This window comes from Engystomops pustulosus, chromosome 10 (assembly GCF_040894005.1).
Source record: "Engystomops pustulosus chromosome 10, aEngPut4.maternal, whole genome shotgun sequence".
In the NCBI taxonomy this organism is placed as follows: Eukaryota; Metazoa; Chordata; class Amphibia; order Anura; family Leptodactylidae; genus Engystomops; species Engystomops pustulosus.
Window position 1 is genome coordinate 35,556,838 of NC_092420.1, and position 22,658 is coordinate 35,579,495.

At 38.0% G+C, this 22,658-nt stretch overlaps 1 protein-coding gene across 1 annotated transcript; it reads right to left on the reverse strand.

Annotated features, from left to right (window-relative positions):
- Nucleotides 1–620: 620 nt before the first annotated feature.
- Nucleotides 621–21,362, reverse strand: EMP1 (epithelial membrane protein 1). Its single transcript, XM_072128652.1, has 5 exons — nt 21,205–21,362; nt 4,361–4,471; nt 3,757–3,859; nt 2,836–2,979; nt 621–1,580 (listed from the first exon to the last, which is right to left on the reverse strand). Exons 2-5 carry the CDS (start codon nt 4,436–4,438, stop codon nt 1,429–1,431), a joined length of 477 nt encoding a protein of 158 aa, XP_071984753.1. The 5' UTR covers nt 4,439–4,471; nt 21,205–21,362; the 3' UTR covers nt 621–1,428.
- Between the last annotated feature and the right edge of the window lie 1,296 nt (nt 21,363–22,658).

Genomic DNA, 22,658 nt, shown 5'->3' on the forward strand with positions numbered 1-22,658 from the left:
TTGACGCGCGTGCAAACGAACGCAAGCACGCGCGTCAAAAACAACGCTAATGTAGAAAGACCCATTGAATACAATGGGACAGAGTGCAATGCGAGTTCTGAGCGTCAAATGCACGCGCAGAACTCGCACGTGAAAAACGCCAGTGGAGAAGGGGCCTTAAAGTTGCTGGCGTCTCAGGTGCAAACTCAAAGCTGTAGCGCAGGACTGAAAGCGCAATTTTAGTTATACATTTCCGGAACAACACTTCCCTCTAAGATGACATGTTCCACAATTTGACAGTGGATGCAAATATGCGGTAAAGCAGACATGTCTTTAGAGTTATCCAGTTCTCTGGGTTATCCAGGAATGGACAATATTTAGTACTGCAACTTGACACCAATGAAGTAACTTGTGGTGTGGTAAAATGCAGCCATATTTTTTAATCCTGTAGATTAATCCTGTACAAGGCTGCAGACATATCCATTTCCCAGGTTTAAGCAGCAATAGGTGTAAATTCACCTCACGAAAATTGACTTCTGATTTCTTTGTTGGCCATTTTTTTGTTAACACGCTATACCAATATATTCTATTGATACCATCATTAATTATTTTACAACAAAACCTAACCGTGGAGAATCACATGTTTTATCACATGGTACTTTATTACATAAGGCATCTTAAAGCAAATACAATATATCCTGAATAAGGAATGGCTTAATATACAAGGTGAAAGGCTCCCCACATCATAGTGGCGCACATGACTGACCTTGGAAACGGGGCACTTTACATTAATATTTAAACAAATATAATATCTGACATATACCTATATATTGCCGTTGAGGGTTGAACAATTTATTCCCTTGCCGTACATTTTTCTGATTAACCAATAACATTATTATTCCTATTAAACAAACATATTTAACATTACAAAGGTAAAATAGAAAATTAATGTCTATGGAAACCCCTTTTTCTCACAAATTCATTCGCCAATTCAAGAGGCCTTGTATTGTGAACATGCACTACTTAGACAATACCACACGGTGTCCTCAGAATACAACCCAACACAAAGGTTTACACCAAAATATCGTATAAACTAGAAATAAATTAGTCAAATACTTTTTGCTATTTTAGGGTCACACATAGTTTCTAATTTGTTCCATTTGTCATTTTATTCATGACTAAGAATCCCTAAATTTAGGTAAATGGGAAATTTACTGCAACATGTTTTTGTTTACGACTTGGATGGCTTCCCCACTGCCATTTTGCCTTTCCGAAGGGGGCAATTATATTAAAAACAATGTGACTTTATGTGTGTCTTTCATAGACTATGTCCACTGTATTCACCCTCTTTTCTATGGCATGAAGGAGGATTTCTCATGTTGGCAAGTTGGGGAAATTTGTTGAAATTACGGTTCACAGGCTGTGGGGTAGGTACAGATCTATAGGCAATTACTTCTTCCGCAGAATCATATAAAGGATTGCAAGTATAAAGCTGAGAACGAAGCAGATCCAAGCTAAAATGAAACAGTATGCTTGGTATGTTCCATCAGTATGTCCAAATCTGGCTGTGTAGATTGCAACTCCAATTAGAATACAAATGACTGTGAAGAAAAGAAAAAAGATCATTGTAAGATCATTGTTGTTAATTAAAATGTGTAACATATTTAATAAATTTCTTGGCCATGTGTTCACTTGATCTTGGTTAAAGGTAACTTTTGTCTTTAAAGGGAATCTACTGGCAGTATGTTGTAGACAGATGCATAGTGTTTTCCAAAATACTGTTACCCCTCTCCATTATGTAATTTCCAAAATATTCCCAGTTTAATCTGGATGCTAATTAGGCAGTTGGGGCACCAACGTCATATCCTAATCACCCAAGTACTGCTTTTCCATCTTAAATCACTGGTCTTTTATCAGTGTCCCCATGATTCTCACAAGACACATCTCCTGATGGAGAGGGTAGTGGTCCGGGCAGGAACAGCAGTGCTCCAGGTGCTAAGGAATGACCATTATAATCTGTATGTAGTGAGGCAGTGCAACCAACTTTATATCTGAGACCTTAGTGCACCAAGGGAGGTAGTAGACTCCTGCAAACTCAACTTGGACCAAACCATTCTGTTGCCCAATTTTTTGTCTGTGTACTAAGGTGTAATAAGGAATTAAATAAGTTCTATGAAAAGGGAGCACTAGAAAAATAATACAATATTGTTCATGACACTAAGAACTTTATATATCTGTCCTGCTGTAGGAACAGAAAAATGCTATTTAAGCGGTGACAGATCTGTCAAACGCTTAACACAAATGGTGTCCAATGGACAACACTGAATGATAGTAGACTTCACTGGGTTTTCTTTCTTGATGTTTGTAAATATTAATATTGCATGCAGATTTTTCTGATATTTATGCAGTTTGTGTCATTTAACAGAGCCCCCTAGCCCGTTTCAGGCTGGTATGCGTGGGGCCCACCAGTGAAATCCACTGTTGGGGTCCACCACGCTATAACTACAATCAAATATTACCTGACAAACATGATCAAATTTCTAAAATATTGCTGACACAAATTTCTTTCAGTACTAGCTTCAAAGCCCGTGTCTTAAACAATTATGGTTCTGACAGCCCTGTCAGCTGTTTCCTTCTTGCGAGGCAAGAATACCAGCACAGCAGCAGGTAAATTGGCTTGATTGAGAAGGTTGGACCAGGGGAGGAATGATAAAGGACAGTGAGGGCACAGCAGAGTATTGGTAAAAATGGTAAAATAAGCAACATGAAATGTCCAGGTCCTTGAAGTTTAATTAGCAGAAGACTGTAATAAAGAAGTGTCAGTGTGATCAGATTTTTAGAGTTTTGCATACTTACAGCAGACAAACATTAGGGCCCCCGTAATGTAAAAACGACATCCTTTCCCCAGTGTGAAAAGCTGTGCAATGAATGCGATCAGTGCAAAACAGCAGAAGATAATGGCCAGGATCATGAAAGCTTCCACCGCTCTCATAGAAGGGTCTGAAAAAGACAAAGAAAAGCAGTGGACTAGCTGGTTACAAACAGCAAAAGCCATGAGCTTACAGTTGGAGCCTCACATATAGAGAATTAATAAAAAATAACAAATTTATCTGCAGATGGAGATTTGTCCATGAAACATGGATTTGTGGTATGTAGGGAGCACATACAAATGTGAGAATCCATTGCTGTATATATGTGTTATAGTACCAGGTCTGCTAAAGTCTGGCTGCACATTTATTTATACATTTCTTGATGGTTAAGTTCCACTGTTTTTGGAGCTCTGCTGCCCAGATTCATTAAAGTGGCTTTGGCCCTATAAAAATCTCATTCTCTAATTGCTGTCTAGGATTTTTTTTGTTAACAAAAATCGCAAAAAAGTCACAAAATGCATAAAAAGTTCCAGCACATGTGCCAGAAAGGCAATGGAGTCACTATGTGGCTTTGTGCAAAAGTCCCAAGTCATGAATATAGCTTTCTCATGGTTACGCCAGATTAATGAAGTGGTGTAAATTGTTCCTTGAGACTTTTTAGCAGTAAAGTCCAAAAAAACTCAATGGGACTTTTTTACTCCAAAAAAGTCACACAAAACCAATGATAAATAACCCCCCTCTCTTTATTCATATATATCAATACAAAAGACTGGACTAGCCTATAGCACCTCCTAAATCTACCACTCCATTACCAGTTGATGTTACTCAGAAAAACATACTAGTCTTTATTGTATTGTGAAGTCGCATTGAGACAAAACATGTTCTTAAGAAAAGAATAGTAACTTACGGTTCCCAGAATCAATGTAGTTAAATATACTGTTACAGGTCCCTGAAGTGCAATGGTACCATATACCTAGCGAAGTTATCCCAGTGTTAGTTTTTAGCCAAACCTGAAATATAATAACCAAAATAAATTATAGTCTTTGCGCATTGGATTTCCTGTGTTATTAAACATTGTGCTTAAAAGAAACAGTTATACATTTTGGTCCTGAAAAAAGAAACTGTTAGCACCATCTAAATTGACTCATCTTCATGCTTTTTTTTGCTGGTTCTGCAGATCATTTTCCTGGCTGAGCATGCATGTAATGTTTTGCAGAAGGCTTTTTGTTTGACTTTCTTGTTTTCTGTCTTGTGTCTCTTTCTATTCTAAACACTTAGAAACCTTATATAGTATTCTTATACCAATCCATCTATCAATCATTATATTTGTCTATTGTCTCATTTGTATCTTTTGTATCTATCTCCCCACAACATACTCTACTGTTTCTGTGCCTAAAAAGTGTAAAATGCTAAACAAAATATTTTATGTTATTCTCTTTACATTCTTTTTTCAAGGTAAAACAGACTAGCAAATAACAAAATAAGAAATACAATTTTATAATAATACATACATTAGAAATTGTGGCCACAAAGAGCATGATAGTGACAGCGATGTGAACCACAAACACAGCTGCTAGGATGACCAACATCTTGCTTTATTGCTGGGGATTCCACACCAGACCCTAAAAGAGATATACAGATGGTCAGACATGAATATTATAAAACATTATAATCACTGCCATACATTTGAAAATACAGCTAAGTTAAGATGCAACCAGTGACTGCTAAATGACGGCAGATACCTTGACCACATGTTTAAAGGGAGGGAGACGTATGAAACTTCTGCCAAACATAACCTAATGGCATATATTAGTAATATACCGTAAAATATCAACTTTCAATTTTGCATAAAATATAGAAAATAGATGAAGGGCAGTAAATTAATTTAGCAGGATCATAAGAAGAAGTAAATGAAATGAAGGAAAGATGGAGGAATGTGCAGTGGGAGAACAGTGGAGGTGATAAATATGTAGTTTTTCCATAAACAAAAAGAACTGGTAAAAAAAGGTAGACAGGAGAAAGAAAAAAAGATAGATAAAGATGGAATGCTGGGTGAGATCTAGATTGCACATTAAAAACCTGAACTTGCAACCTCAAGGAGTGTCCTTATGGGTGAGGTAGTATCATTTCATCACTGGTATGTGCGATTTACAGACACACCTCCAACACTGAAAGTGTATTTATCTATGTGACTCAGTCTATTCTTCATATCCAACCCAGACCCTAGTATATTTTACATAATTTGCCAACAGTGAACCCAAGGTACAATATAGGAATCTGGGTGTAGTGCAACTAGATTATCAAAGAATCATTCTACTTCTTCTGCTACTGACAGCCTTATCCTTCATAGTTTTCTACAATATGTATATCTGCTAAAGTCATTATCACTAGTAAAGTTAACACTCAGAATGCAGGTTAAAGGAATAACACTGGCAGTGTGGGTCATAGGAACCAGATTGTGCAATAGATGTGCAAGTAAAAAAAAATAAAATATATACATATATATATATATTTACATCAGGCCCCATCATCCGCATCATGGCAGCCGTGAGCTAGCTGCAAAAGCAGCAGAATGAAGGCATGGTGAGCATCTTTTTGTCTCACAGTACCGTGTCTGAGATGGGGGCGGCCACGCCGCAAAACATAGAGCGGGTCTTATACCTGCCAGGACTAGGGTGGCACCCCCTCCTTTTCCGGCCGGCTTGCGGCCTGCTGTGGACATGTGCATGAGGCCTCAATTTGCATTTACACATATAAGAAATCCTTTGTATAGAGATTACATTACTTATCATATGCTTAACCTGTGTAACTCTTATATAACTATTATTGTTTAGAACTGCAATACTATAGCTTCAGAGATGAAAAGTAACAGAATTCCTTGTTGGTTCAATCAGGGTGAAAGTAAAAAATTGGACAATTAGGAGCAAACATGTACAAAAGTAGATGAATTTATTTATTTCATGAACAGAGGATTAGGCATAGGGAGAACTTCCCTATTCTTTAGATCCAAATCCAGTCTTGGGATCTAGGACTCTGTGCTGAGGGTCCCCCACCCTTTGGGTATTGAGACACTTGTGGGCTATTAATATACCTATTTTCTACTGTATGGGAGCGTGATTTTCTCTTTTTTATATATTGTATTTATTGTTTCAAGATTGATCTGATATTCACTCTGCAAATAATATTCAGAAAGGAATCCAGCTAACAAAATTGTCAACTGCTTCCTACATCAATCAGCAGAATTAAGAATGTATCTCTGGACTTCAATTCCAACTTGAATGTTAGGTTAATAATATTTTTGTGTTCACTTAACAATCAACTTAGAAATAAGAAACTAAAAGAAGATATAAAAAACAAGTGTAATGTGCGCTTTGCGCAATATTATTTAACAGTATCACAGGCTCTTAGTCAATCTAGTCTGTTTTCAGGATGTGCACACAGTTCAAACTTTTTTTTTGGTGCATCTTCATTCTACACTGTCCAACACAATTGTGTTGTATTCTAGACATAAATGTGTCTCAAAGTACGCCTAAGCACTACCATGCCCCTTTATGTGCACAGTTTTGTAAAGTGTCAGAGAAAATGCAACTGTGACACAGCGTAAACACTAATAAATACATGTGCAAGACACTTTGTTTTTATACAAATATAGACAAAAAATTGGCACAGACACAATAATATATCTGGGCAATTGTATCCTGCTGGTAAGAAAAATTATTATTTAAAAAAAAAAAATATATATATATATTCATACGGCAAGTTATATAATATATATATAATATAAGTTGCCTTATGAGTCATAATATAGTAGTCGATTGAATAAAACAATAGGTCCATTAAAGTAAATCTTGGGCACTAGAGGCATTTATCCATTGATCCAGGTACTTTGATGGTGGTAATTTACTTCTATTTGTTATCCGTGACTTTTATTCTTTCAAAAATTCTGATAATGAACAAGAAAGTCATCCCCAGAACTCCTCCGTGCTGCACATTTACATGATGTTACAGTGTGCAAGGAGCACTTCCCCCTCCCACTGTGTGCTGAAAATTCCTCTGCTGCAGTGAAATTATATCAGGCAGAGGTAGGGGAGACAACAGGGTTGGACCGCCCTGGCCTAGGACTGGAAGACCCTCTGGTAAGCCCCAGAAATGGCTCTGTGGCAGGGGCTTCTGTCCCCAAAGGAGGCCTCTGCCAGTTTTAGTATTGTACACAGTGCAGCCGGCCATACCGGAAGCGATCAAGACACTTCCTAGACGCACGTTGCACTTTGACCCAGGATTCACTACAACTTGATGACATCACACAACCAATCATCCTGTTTCAGAGGGTGCTGAATCCGGCTGCAGTTATAGGGAGAAGTTATCAGGACTTCTGGACCCAAAGGATAAGACATGTCACCTGTGAGGTAACAGATCCCATTGGAGCTGACACTTTCATCCCTGACAACAGCCAGTCCTCAGCAGGAAGACCACAAAACCAGGGGTAATTCTTATAACATACACCAACATTAATGCCCTGACATATGGTTACTGCAGCCTCAGTATACAAACAGAGAGCCGAGCACTGGAAGAGAGTGAAGGAGAATTTCTGTATTAGTTATTTCACTGCCTCCCCACCAGTACCTAAAAATTCCCTGATCACAGACTCTTGCAATGTAGGTAAAGTTTCTATGTAGTAGAAGGGTAGGCCCCCAGAATCAATTTCTCTGGTGGGCCACAGGCACCCCAGTCCAACCCTGGGAGACCGTGTATTAGCCTGTGAAGCTGCAACAGGAGGAGCTCTGATAATGCCCTTCCAGCTCATTTTAAAAGTTGATATTAGGAAGGAGGACATGGATCACAAATATAAAAAAATTTATGGATCTATGACTGAGTGTCCCTGGTTTATCATGATGGATTTTGATGTTAGATTTCATTTAAGTCCAACAGTGGTTTACAGTGGTTTATTTTCTAGATGAAGGCAAAAAAGATGATGCCTATTAGTTGATAAAAAAAATACCCAACATGGCAGTTAAATAAAACCCTAGATCAAACATCACTTCTCAGAAATCTAATTCTCACAATAAATAATATTTTTGCTGTCAAGAAAGGTATCTTGGCCCCTTGCAAACTTGTCCAGTGTATCAAACATCACAACATACAAGCGAGTTCCCTAGACTCACTGCTATTATCATAAAGAATCCTGAGTTGCTACAACAAACAACATACAATAAAACTATTCATTAAACCACAATAGTTTGATGAGTAAATATTGAGGCCCTCTACATAATCATTATAAAGATATATACTACTAAGTATGGTTAACTGGAGTATTTAAGCCAAGACAAACACTCATTGTGCTTCTTGCTGATCTGAAAAGTCAATTGTTCTAAGTTTAATGTTTGTACTCAATTGCTGCAATGCAAAAGAGCAGATTACACACAAACTATATAAATTAGAAACCCAATTTCCCCATATGCTATTTTAAGTAAACTGAAAGGTAAAGCCAATTAGCAGCTTCAAATTTTTTCTCTCAAGTCCATTGATGTTAATAAGAACTAGTCTTTAAGCCACAGATTACATCTGGTCACTGATGGTTCCAGAAACAGGACAAACTATGTGCAGAAAGAGCAGAGCAGATTGATATAGAAATATGAAGTGAAAGATTCAGTCTAACATATAACTAATTGATTGAAACCCTTGTTCACTCTATGCTTGGGAATTTGGAGGACGGTATCACTCAATAGTTGGCAGCCTTCCCTGTATGAATATACATAACTCTGGGAACCAGGTAGAGCTACAATATATAAATAAATTTGGTGGAGTCTTCTTTCATTTTAACATATATGTGTAATGTTCTGTGCAGCTGTAAAATGTTGAACAACTAAGATGTACAATCGAGGAAAAAACAGCAGAACTCTGTTGTAATCCAGTGAATCAAGTGTTCTCTTTATTCATCAGAAATATATGAAATGTTTCGACGCTTGGTCTTTGTCAAGCTTGACAAAGTGGAAAGAAAGTGTTTAAGTGTTGCATGTATTTCTGATCAAGAGAACATTCAATTCACTGATAAAAACTGTCTGCTGCATTTTTCTCCATTGTATCTTCCTAGACCCATGCAACTGGGATCTTTCTGCTGATGGCACCCACCATTATGTAACCAGGCCCAGATTGGGCAAATTTCGATGCTCTCCCGTGCCTTGTTTTTCAAGGGTTTAAAAGTAACAACCTTCAATGAAAATCTTACTTTATGAGGATATTATGAAAGTTTGGTCAGCATTAACATTGAATAAAGAAGCTGATAAGATCATTTTGAGTAATATCTTTCTTAATGAAATCTGACGTTATATTTTATATACTACAATAGGATAGTTGGACATTTGAGCACAAAGTATTTGTCTTGTTGGCATGTTTTTCTTGCTCCTTTTTAAATTTTTTACAACCGTTTGAGTTGCTCTACAGGCCACACCTCAGCCTGAATCTGTTCTGGGCCAAGGCCAGAGGTTTCTGCAAGAACTTGCCAAAGGGTGCGGACTGGCTCATTGAAAGTTGAAAAAAATTATAGATGTATTAACAGAGACAAGATATATTACAATGTGTTACTTCCATTCATGGGGATATAAATTATTCAGGGATTGAGTTATTTTAAAGGGAACCTTCCACCACGAATCTACCTATAAAGGTAGATCGGGTGGTAGGTGGATGTATGGGACGTGAGGATAGCCCTTTTTAGAGCTAATCCTCACGTCCCCGCTAGCGTAGCATAAACTTTACTGCCCTAATATGTAAATTTAATTAAGCGGCTACCGGGGCGTGGAGTAGCCGGACACGAGGCTACACGGCGCGGCTACTCCACGCCCCAGTAGCTGCTTTCCCCCGCCTACCCTGTGATCTTCGGCGTGCAGCTCCTGGCAGCTGCGCGCCCTCGTCCGAGAAGCCGGAGTTCTGCGCATGCGCAGTAACTCCGGCCTCGTTCCCGAGATCGCGCCCGAGGATGATAACATGAAATGACATTGTTTAAGGGTTCACAGCATATAGTCAAGATTATAATGGGATGTACCAAGTATTGAGACAAAAATATGTCTGGAAAACATACAATAATACTCAGTTTAAGTAAAAATCTATGCATCATAGATCTATGAATCAAACATTTGGTAACTCAATTACTGGGGATAATTTATCACTACGTTTGTCTGGTTTATTTTATTATGTTCTTACCTGACTCAGCGGGGCAATTTATCACCACTTTGTCTTGGTTGTTGTACTATGTTTTCACACTTATTGGACTCAACTCTGGACTCAGTTTAGACAATTCCCACAGGTCAAACACGGCAGAGTGACACATCTTGTATTTGTACAGTCTCTTGTACTAAAGCAAGTTCACATCTAAGTTAGTTTATCAGATCTGTGAAATAACTAAATGAACTGGCACTTATTAAGTAACTTAAAGTGGTTTTCCCTTTTAGTACACTTACAACCCTACCCACAGGATCCCAGCAGTTTCTCCTCCAGTGACCCCCTGAGAGCTCCATGGAAAGCTTCCATGCATGTTAGACCAATGCTCTATTCACTTCTAGGAGAGCTAACTATGAAAGTATCTGTGCTGCTCAACCATGTAGACCAGTGCTATATTCATGTAAAACACTCGGGGGGCACATAGGGCATTCCTATGATCCCTGGTCCCGAAGAAATCAGACTCTTGTTCCCTATCCATGGGGAAGAGGATGAAGTTAATAGGCGCTGGTCAGTCGCTGCCTCTTCTTTTGTTCCCTGACGGATCTTTGTGCCTTGTTGCCTGAGAGAAAGCGCTATTTTGAGACTATTGTGATCTATCTGACCTCTACTCTGTTTCCTGACCTTGATTCTCTGCCAAAGTCTTGACCAGTGATGTACTACATAGTGGACAGGATTTGTATAAACTTGCTGCTTTAAACTGCAGTAGAAACAAGCAGGAGGCTTCTGCAGCAATCCCTCCTCTGTCTCTGGCCTAATGAAGTTTACAGGAATTCATTTTTTAAATGGATTATTCACCTATTCTTAGAATAAATAATCAATATTAGATCAGAATGGTGTAAGGATCGATCCTCAAGATACTGTGTTCTGCTGTGTTCTTTCTTTTATGTCCTACCTTCATTTACATTCATTCTTTATCTAATTTCCCCCCTTTTTTGTGTGTTGTAGCTGATTAGACTTTCTTATGTTAATGTCTGTTACATTTTTGGACCTTCCAATAGCTAGACTAGACTCATAATGCCGTGGTACCAAATTTATATCATTGTTTACCGATACATGTGTGTTGTGTTATTTCTGCACTTTAAATCTCAACAAAAATACAATCAATAAAAGATTAGAGGGTGTCTGATAACCCCCCTTGCTGATCAGCTGCTTGGAGTGAGCTCGGCTACTTCTTCACGGGCCAGTGATGTTTGTTTTCACGTGGCCTGTTTGCAGCTCGGTCCAATTGAAGTGAAAACAGATGATCAATAAAAGTATTTTGGAGAACTCCTTTTAATCATTTCTGGCAATATCTACATTCAGTGTCAGGCAGTGATCCTTGAAACCAGTGCTCCATTAAATCCCAGGGCTTCTGTAATTCTCTAAATTAGTCTTTAGAATTAGGTCACTATGGGGTCAGACGTATATCCTAACCATATATTGTATATACTGTACATAAGAGACATAGCTACATCTAGCCAAAGAAAGAGTGTTGCATGACACAACTATATTTAAAGCTATTACTTCTAACTTTGATATGAAAAAAAAAAAACATTTAGTTATCCTTGGTTGCAAGTTTTTGATAGTCTTTCTAGAATAAGTGAGATGCAGAACACTTATACCAGCCAACTATTCTTAATATCTAGTGTGCAATGGAGACTACAATATACAGGTGGTCCCCTACTTAAGAACACCCGACTTACTGACGACTCCTATTTACAAACGGACCTCTGGATGTTGGCAATTTACTGTACTTTAGTCCCAGGCTACAATAATCAGCTATAACAGTTATCAGAGGTGTTTACAATTAAGATTTATAATACAATTGTCAAAGAGACCAAAAAATTTTGCTGGGGTTACAATTACAAGATATACGATTCCAACTTACATACAATTTCAACTTAAGTACAAACCTACAGAACCTATACACCTGTATACCATGTAACTTAAGGGAGAATACAAATTATATTCACAGATATGGGTGTTGCCGCCTATTTGTGATATATAAGGATACTCTGTTTGCACGTGTGGTTTCCATGTGCATCGAGAAGCAAGTCTGAACACTTCTTTCTTGTCACCTCATTAAATGAAAGAGACATTACAGAATATATTTTACTCCTTTTCTGGAGTAAATAAAGAACATTAAGTTTCATTTTTGCCATGTCCAGCTGTTTCTACTGTTTGTATATCAAAAAAAGTTAATAGGAATCCCTCCGACTACAAGTAGGGTTTATTTGATGGCTGTAGCCATGGAGTCACATTATTTTGCATGCAGGCTACATACACAAAATATAATAATGTATTTTGTCAAGTCTTTTTTATAAAACTGCCTTATTTCTTATTTTATATATACTAAATAAATACAATGTAGTAATATTTATCATAAGCTAAAGTAGAAATGAATAATCAGAAGTAATTCTTCTGGTATTCTGTACACTTAGCAACTTATCGCCAGCGGCGCATTCTTTGTGGTGGATTCGGGTCCAGCCGGGATTCACTAAGGCAGTTCCTCCGACGTCCACCAGGTGTCGCTGCGCTGAAGAGCATCGCAACGCACTGGAGTTCACCGAGCCATCCTGGATGAAGGTAAGCGCGTGTCGAGCTACATTTTTTTTTTAAAATGCGGCGTTTTTTCAGAATCCGTCGGTTTCTTTAAACGGCCATGCCCCCTGATTTCCGTCGCGTGCATGCCGGCGCCGATGCACAACAATCCGATCGCGTGCGCCAAAATCCCGGGGAAATACAGGGAAAATCGTCGCAAAACGGAAAAATTCGGGTAACCCGTCGCAAAAACGCGAATCGGGCCCTTAGTAAATGACCCCCACTGTGTGCAAAGGGGCAAAAACTTGTAATGATGCAGAATATTGAAGAACTGCTTCCAAAAGTCCAGCCTTGACACACTCTATATACCACCTTCAGGATACATGCCAAAAGTCTATTAAATTCATCATCAATGAGCCGTTACATATGTACACGTTCAGTTATAAGAAAAGAAATTCTAATGAATCTATTCTTAATTAAAACAAAACCGAAATAAGATCCATAAATATTTTGTGAGTGACATAAATAAATTAACTCCCCATAAAACACTATTGCTAGCAGCTCTGGATTGTATACATGGTAGTAATGACCAAATCTAAATGCCAAGTGTAGTAAATCATTTTCATTAGTATGTATCAACATGAGGTGAAATAAATGAATGTAAATGACCTGTCATTGCTTACATGTCACATCATCTCCCCAATGGCACACCCTGTGTTCTATTTTAGTGATGGGTAGAGTAATTGGCCCATGTACTGTACAGGGAATAGTAACTACTTATTGTATGGGAAACTACACTATAGTATCTTTTTCTAAAACATGTTTGGTTATGCGCATTACTTGACTTTTGTAATCATGTACCAACGTGTTACCTTTGCCTCAGGTAACATGTCAATGAGCACAGGTCGTCCACAAGCCATTGCTAGCAGTCATATTAGAATAGAATGTGACAGCAAACTTTAGAGAATACATTGCAGAAAGTTATGTTACATTCATACAGTCTTTATCCAGGGTGATAGCTCGGTTCACCTTTTTCTGTAGTGGCTATAAGTGGCCAGCACCATAGTTACTTCAGGTTTTACCATAGAACTTAGTAATTATGACATACGAGGATGGTAAAAGGTTTCCTATATGTTTCTAGCATGCTCTCTTATTCTAGTAATTTTAAGGTTTTTAATTTCAGAAAGTTTGGGGGTCTGATTTTTGGACATATAGAATGGACGCTCTATTCACTTGTCAGAGACTGCTAAGTAAAGTGCTTAGCTCCAGTCATGCCATAGAGAATGAGTAAAGCATCTAGTCATGCACAACCAATTCCAATGACACTGGGATATAATAAACCCAGATTTTGTGATAGGTGGGCATCCACTAATTCCCTTTTGTACAGTTTCTTGGAGATAACTTAAATGACTAAAATCTCTCTTTATATTGCTTTGGAGAGATCTATTATAAACCCCCTGAACTGTGTGTAAACGGGGAGATGATAAAATGTTTGACATGTCTTAAGAATTTAACAATAAGCTTGCACAAGAGACCATATAATATCACACCCTTCTCATCTTCTCACCTCCTGTCATTACAAATGCTATGTCATTGTCTGTGGTATTTCTATATGGAAACCCTTTAGGTTTTGTTGCCAAGCAATTGTTTATATACTTATGATGATTTTATGAAGTAAATATGTGGTAGTGAATGTCTCAGCCTGACAATACATACGGATTTACCTCATAAAGTTCTCTCATAAAGTTCTCTCTGCATTTCATGGGCTGCAAACAATAGGCCCGTTGCTTTACATGAGATGACAGAACAAGGGGACTGCACCGCCCACAAATATGGGCAAGAATACGACCTTGTCTGAGTTTTGCAGACGCGTCATTGGTCATGCATAGGGTCGTGAAACCCATGGCCATGTATATAAGTCCACAAAATACATGGGGACATTTGCTAGCTGTTGAAACAACGGCTAGTACAAGTCTCCAAAATACATTTGTGTACAGTACAGGAGGCCTTATTCTCTTTAAAACTAGTGAAGGCTCCATGTACACGAACATGTACACTTTGTGGCCCGCCAATAGGGGGACGCTATGTGAATCCCCTGTTTGCGGCCTGCCTGTCATCGACAGGTGAGTGACGCTCACAATGCCAATAGCAGCAGAAAATGTTTGCCTGGGCCACAATCTGCCCTATCACTTGTGTGAATACACTGGCCGTGGGCATGAGCTCATATGGGGCCTTGTGCCAGCCCTCTATATGTTTATGTGCATCAGGTCTAATTCACAGAATTGTAGAACTTACCAAGTAATTTTGTTCCTGCCAGGTAAAATGATTTATAATATATATATACTTTACATTATGTAAATGCAGCAGTTGCTATGCAGTGAATGTCATTCTCATTGTTACAGCCTGATAAAGGGACATGACATGACACATTGACTCATCACTTGCTGTTTAATAGCTGTGAACATTTTTCTTAACAGATAATTGGAGTATAGAAAGTGTATTATTTCCCTCCTTATACATATAGTGTATAGTCTCCATGACAGTGGTCATCGTGTAAATGATTCTGCACAGTGAATCATCTCAGCTGTGGAAGGCTGTTATAGTACCTACAATTGCTCCAGGCATCCATCCTTTCATCTTAAAAATGACAGAAATGTACCTGAGGCGCTTACAGAGTAAGACTTATTTTAGCAAACACGTGGCCATCATTTTTGAGTTTATACTGAATTATCTAGCATTCCCTTTTTTGAGCAGGTAAAAAGCCTTGGGTATCACTCATATCTTTTTGTCCTTTGTTGATTCCCAAAACTAAAACTGTGACAGTTAAAATAAAATTTTCTTACTGACTAAGAGACAAATTCTTGTACAAATTGGAGATATTTGTTATGTGCAAATGGAAAGTATTGCTTTTGTAATAAGAAAAGTGAAGATTTTATCCAAGCATCAGCAAAAGCCCAGTTCTGTCCTGGTTACTATAAGAACATAGATCTTTAGAATTTTTATGGGGTCTTGGCTAAACAAGACACTGTTATGAATGTATATTTACTGCACAAATGTCATAGGTAACACGTCATATGATTCTTCCTCATCCCATCCCTTCCTCGATTGAACTTGATGGACGTATGACTATTTTCAACAATACTAACTACATAACTATGTAAATGCTCTCCACCATATTACTAATTTACTGTACATATACATTTATATGTCCTGGCCTAATGTTTTCTGCTTCTTTTTAGACAACTTGGTATATAAACTCATATGGGTGGCCTTGGAGGTTCACTGCTTGGTGGGATAACTGGTAACTTTCAAGATAACTACATGATGTACTCATTTTTTCTATGCATTATGTTGATGTATTTTGTGAAGCTTATGAATAAATGTAAATTAACTTTCTGATTATACAAAACTTGCAAATCTGGTTTTGCTGTATCTGCCCTAATGTCACTTAATAAAGACCTGCCACCTACGCAGAGTGGAGCTGGCATGCAATATAGGAAACAGTGACATTGCTCAGGCCCCGACATTACTCAACCATTCTCTAAATCACTAAAATAATAAGAAAACACCCACATTAAATGGATATTACTAAGATTATCAGATAAAAGCATATTTCTTGATATTTTGACAAGTGAGGGATTACTTGCTTCACTATAAAATACAGTCACAAACACAGCAAAATTAATGTGACATCATGAATATACGGTCGATTCAGTCTGCATCATTTTACAACCTTATCTACTATGATACTATAATCACACATTTGTTCAATGTGTTGTCTGTTTCTGAGTGCAGAATGATGCTGGAGACACCACAGTCTACAGCAGCGTCTACAAGACATGTACTAGCCCAATTCCAGTCTGTACTTAAAACATAAAACAACGCCCCTAATGTGTTTGCTTAGCTACATCTGACTGCTCTGTGGAACACTTCCTAATATTTTTACGTTCGAGCCAACACCCAACTACTAAGGGTTTGGTTCTCCCTTGTCATCCAAAATGTCTACTATTTGTCCTTTTTCTCTTCCTGACAACCATCCCATAACATTGCATTTGCAAAAACATACATAAATAAGTTGGGTAAGAGTCAGCAATGTAGTCATGATAACTTTTTTTTTACTGTAGTTCAGATTCAAGTTTAGAATGTATCCCAAACTGCTTCCTACATAGAGGTATAGATAGTGTCATAGTCACTAAAATGAAAAATGTCACTCCTTAAAAAGTCAGCAGTCCAGTTCACGTTATTGGAGTAAATTGCCATCAGCGCAATAGCATGGCAGAGTAGGCAGACATTTGATCAAGAGTGAAATTATGTATCAATTACTCATTGTCCTTACCATATTTGAGTGATTTGTTTCTTATGGCTTATTACAACATGGTTCGCACGTTAAGAGTGGTATAAATATTGAAGATTTAGTTACTAATCGTGAAAAAAGAAGTATATAATGGAATGGCTTCAAATGGAAAACAGCAAGTTTAAAAGTCATTGTATCAACATTAAGAAATAGTGAATCTGTTGAATGTATCATATCATATAAATACAAGTATAGTAGTAAAAGTTGTGCAGCTCATTCCAGGATTTTTTCTCTAAACAAAGTTTCAGAAGATTGTTTTTTGACTTTAATAAAGAAGATCATTTTCTGTAAAGAAGATAATTCTGGTCATGTCATAGCAACCTTTAGGTCCCGTCTTAAAGTCTTTCGCTTAGTGAGTTACAGGACCTGTGTTGTTCTAGTCTCATTGTTACACTTTAACTAGTGTTTATATTTATGTGGACAAACCTGTTCCTGGTATAAAAAAAACTATTGTAATGGTGTAAACTCTGACACTGTAAAAACAGTTCTGGGAGTTGGCTATTGCTAACTAGTGGTGCAAACACCCCAGATATTAGATATTTCTTTCTCTGAATTTGACATTTCAGAAATCATATTTTGAAAAATTGAGAGGCAGAGCTTCGATGTGAAGTCATGCAAGTGATGTGTAACTATTGTGTGATAACAGGCATCAAATGTCACACCAGCCAGCCGCCCCACCCATCTGTCAGATTCACAGTACTCTGACTCATTGTATATTAAAAAACAAAATCCTAGGCAACCCAACCTATCTTGTGAGATATGTACTGGCAGACAGTGACACTGGCAAACCACTTTGTTTACGTGGTTAAACCATGTGTATAAAGGACAGTGTCATAGCCACTGGAATGCTAATTTCCTACACACCCTGAGATGTTTAATACAGACTGTTAAAAGGAATATATTGGGGAGCAGCATAAAGGAGTGACAGATACATTGATTCAACCACAGGTTCAGCTGAGCTTGTCACAAAAAGTCAAATTCATGATCCTTCTGCGGATTGACTGCTCCCTATGTTACACATAGGGAGAAAGCTATTAACCAGCAATGGGGGATCTGGCAGCTCATTAATACTGAAGACTCCACAACTTGAGTACATCTGTGATGGGAGTCCAGCCTTGGCTCCTGATTTATCTAATAATTTAGGATTTTAGGAAATAGATATGGCAAAAGTTAGGGGGATAATTACCTTAAATGACATCACATGACATAAATGTAACACAAGGCACCATGTGAAAACAGAGCTTTATATGTATATGGTTGAATAATGGCAGATTGTCCCTAAGTACTGGTTCCATACAGGAGCATGTCCCAGTAGTGAACAAGGAGGCAGGGCAGTGCAGCTGTCATTCAAAATAAGGGGGTGTGTTTCACAGGCACCCAGAGAGAGAAGAAGAGTCAAACCCAGGATAAAAAAAGAGTCAAGTAAGCTCATTTGCATATCTGGAAAAAAGTGCCTCACTTGCAACTAATTTAAGGTGAAATGGAGAGTACTTTTAACCCTTTACAAGCAGGCATTGTTGGTTTGGAGGGTAAAATTCTGGTGACGAGTCTTCTTTAAAAGTAGGAGTCCGGCCATTGAAGAATACAACTGGTAATATAAAATTAGACTGTATACCGCACGTGATTTCCATATTTATACTGACAAAGATACATGTACTTGCAGGCTATAATATCAGTTCACTGGGGAGAGAGAGGACTCATAATGAGATTGCTGTAGCCCTGAGGTCATTGTACACTTAAGGCTTCAGCATACACCTGCCATGAATAACACTGAAGTGCCTGGGGCCATCAGTCACATTATGCAGTCAATTAAATGGCATAGTTGACATCTAAGCACTATCACTCAGGATCTCTGGATATTCATGATTAAAAATGTATACAGTATATGGATTAAGCCAAAATGCCAAGATTTTTATTCATTTTATTAAGTTAATCTTTCATGGCCTAACTAATAAACACTATTTTTGCTCTGTCTCCCCCCACCTGCCACTTACTGCAATTAGTTATCTATAAGGCAATTATATGTCCATTGCCATGATCAAAAGTATAATAAATGTCAGCTATGGAGGACATCTCTCTCTAGTGATTATGCAAATGTTATACCACATAATTGGCATATTATCATTCCCAATCCAGATGCCAGGGATACTATGTTCTATATTAGTATTGGCTATACAAGTTTTGGAAGGAATAACTAGCATAACAGAATTAGGTTATGAAATTTCTTAAAATGTCCCTTAATGTAAATAAATGGTTATTTATAGTCTCCAATACAAGTAGATAATACATACAATATACCGGTGTCAAGTATGCATGGCAGATGTTAGCTGTAAGGCAACAGGGGATTATGTAAAGTAGTATTGCATTATAATATAGGCAGTTTGGGAGATAGTCATGAGCCTAACCGTTCTAGGGGGCCCATGGCCACCCAAACCACCCATCAAGTTTTATACTCAGAAGGACCTTCACCCATGAAATCCTCATCCTGCTACACATGTACACAAGAGCCATTTTAGGACCTTTGAAAGTCTCCAAAGGTCCTACAACCACTGATTGGAAGGAGGCAAAAGGGAGGCATCCTCCAATCTGCAAGAAACTTGATTCTACTACCATATTTAGGAAGTGGTTCCCAGACTTGTAGGGGCTATAATATTCAGACAGCCCAGGGCCCTTGGTTGTCTTAATCTGCCCCTGGTGAAAATGGCCAAAAAATATATGTTAACAAATGTGTTGACACCACCAAGAAGAACTTGATTAAACTGAATAAATGTATTTTACCAACCCAAAAACGCTGCCATAAAACTATAATTGTGTGTGAATGAAGCCTCACAAGATATTGCAGAATTGCTTAACCACAAATACCAAAATAGAAGCCAAACTAGACAGCATAAAAATGTGTGACAAGGTAACCAAACAACACCCATTTCTGAGTGAACAAGGTGTATCCGTATTTGTAAGCCACAACCAGTAGTGGATCCTACATATATCATGTATGCTGGAAAGTATTCATACATTCGTATTTTGGATCCATTTCTGATTAACCCTTAACCCAAACTACTGCCCAAAATACTGACATGTGAAACTGGCCATAGGGTTCATGTCCACAACAGTGAAAAAGGGCTGTCTCCCGTGCCATGGCAGAAGGCTGTTTTTTAAAGTTTTGGGCACAAGCTCTTTTCACACCATGTGGACTTGCAGGTTTATATAACAGAACCTAGAATTACTAAACTGGACTGCCATGCTTTTTGGCTCAGTCTGGTAAGTCCCACAAGCACACAGGGACACTTTGTTGGACTTGCTTGTTGGCACAGGCTTAAGTCTTGCAGAGTCCTCATATTGTACTACACCCTAAGAGGTCTAGAAAGATAAGTGTTAAGGAGATACCCAATTCAACAACAAGGTTTGAGCATAGGGTTTACATCAGATAATTTGTAGCATTTTCTTACAAAAATACATCTACTAATTTTGTGTCCTTTGGATTTCCTAAACCACATTCTACTAGACATGTATCCTCTCACTGCTACTGCAGGATCAACCATCACTATTATGAGCTACTATAGCAACGACATCCTAAACCTTGGCAGAAGTCCAGAATTCAGGGTAGCAATGATTGTTCTAGACCAGCATTCCAAGTATGAAGTATAAACCTGGAGAATGTTGAGTTAGTTTGGCATTATTTTATGTGGGGTATTATGACCTAATGGATTAAAAGAAATATCCATCTATCTAATTTAGATGTATTTGGGTAGATATCATTAAGTACTAAATGACAAGTTATGTATTTTTATATTAAGAACCTTTAGAAGCTAGAAGGCAACTGAAAATCTTTTATAGCATCAGGTGCAGATTGCGGTAGGTTTCTCAGATGAAAGCTGTTTTGAAAGTTTTTCAATGGGTTTGGAAAAAAAATGCCAAAAATTCCAATCCCAGTGCATACTGTGCTAAAACCATAAATTCTGTATAGTTAGTCTTCTCTGTTATCTGACACCAAATTTAGCTCTAACTGCAGGATTTTCTGTAAAGAAAAAAGCAAACACATGCAAATATTTGTGTGAATCCAGCATTATGCAGACACATAAAAGAAAAAGACAAGTAAAATAAATGTAAATTATGGGTAAATTAGAAAAATACATAAACTGCACAGCTGTAACTGGTCAGAGACAACTATCACAAAACCTAAAAAGTTTTGTTAAATCTTGAGCTCTACTCATAGAAATCACTCGCCTTTACACAATCAGTGCTGAATGCATATTTGTGAGAACTTACCGGGGAGAGTTATGTGTTGCCAGAGCTCCTTGCTCACTTTAGTGTGAGTGGCAATACTTGCATAGAGATATTTCACAAGCAGTTATAGGTTCCCTATGATGCAATTTGGGAGGTGCCGTTGTGGGTTTTATAGGAACATATATGCAGAGAAACAGCGAGGAAAGAATTCAGCTACACCCAGTTTTTGGCAGCTGTACGGTTGCAAGGTATGGGAGGAGGCAGAAAAGTTGTATTACCTCCTGTGCTGTATGAGTCACAGTTACATTTTTAGGTGGAAAAAAAATGAATGACTAAAACATACAGAGTGATGCACAGAGGATCCTTGGGAAACAGATCTGTTTACCAAAACAAAGATTTACAATGAGTAAAAAATGAGGCGTGGAACTAAACGATCTTGTCATAGAAACTCCTCAAAATGTAGAAGTCTTGTCCAGGATAAGGTCACAATTTGGTAATGGCTAAAAGTTATATTGTTATGAGTACAAATACTTTTGTATTAACTTTTTTTTACATTTTTCTCACTTCTCAATGTGGTGATCATTGAGCTCCGTCTTTCCAGGCTGTAGCCAGATGTAAACTTACACTTTGTAGCTCAGCCTGTACATTGCCCCTTTCCCCTCACATGCTCATTGTTCCAAACACAGCACCATACAGTTCTTGAAATATAGCAGCTTTAGGCTGGGTTCACACCCACTTTTTTGCCATAAGTTGTAAGGATACATCAATAGGATTCTGACGTGTCTTTAAAACGTATGGCAGAGACATATCACACTGTATGCCTATACAGTAAAGTACATCGCCCATGGACCGGACCCTCCCTCCCCCATGTATACGGGTGGAGGAGTGTACAGTGGCAGCAGCCATTAATTTGCAATTGGGAACGGGGTGTTCCCCCAGTGATAACTAATATGAACAGCAACATTACCGGGTCCTCCTGCCAAGCACTGCATCCGCTCCTCATTGTCGTCCATTGCAGGATGAAAAGACATAACTTTCTGCATCTTTCTATCCTGCATTTTTTGCCGTATGGGAGCAATAGTAGTCAGACGGATTCAACAACTATGCCTCAATCTGCTACTATTTGACAATATTTGTGCTTTCCCTACGTATACGCTTAGCGTATACAAAAAGCGTGATGTGAACCCAGACTTATTTAACACCTCTAGTCACCTTCTTGTACGTCCCCAGATGTATTACTCTCACAAGCCAGCTGTCAGTGATACATTCTGTATGCAGCATTATGCCAAAGCCATATTTTTTAGAAATCTCTAAATATTTTTGCATTTTTCAGACATGCTTTACTTTCCCATTCATATTGATTACATAGAATAGTCTGTACTAATATAGTATTATACAACAATATCTGGTCTTCTATTCCTAGCAGGTGATAAAGCGTGAGTAAAGAGTTAATTGGACAATTAACTGGTTATATGCAGTAAATGTTTACTTTTTCA

Coding starts and splice junctions, on each gene's coding strand:
- EMP1 (XM_072128652.1), bottom strand. CDS start 4,438: ATGTTGGTCATCCTAGCAGCTGTGTTTGTGGTTCACATCGCTGTCACT. Junction 2,980..3,756: donor CTACATTGATTCTGGGAACC/GTAAGTTACTAT, acceptor TGTCTTTTTCAG/ACCCTTCTATGAGAGCGGTG. Junction 1,581..2,835: donor GGCCCTAATGTTTGTCTGCT/GTAAGTATGCAA, acceptor TTTTCTTCACAG/TCATTTGTATTCTAATTGGA.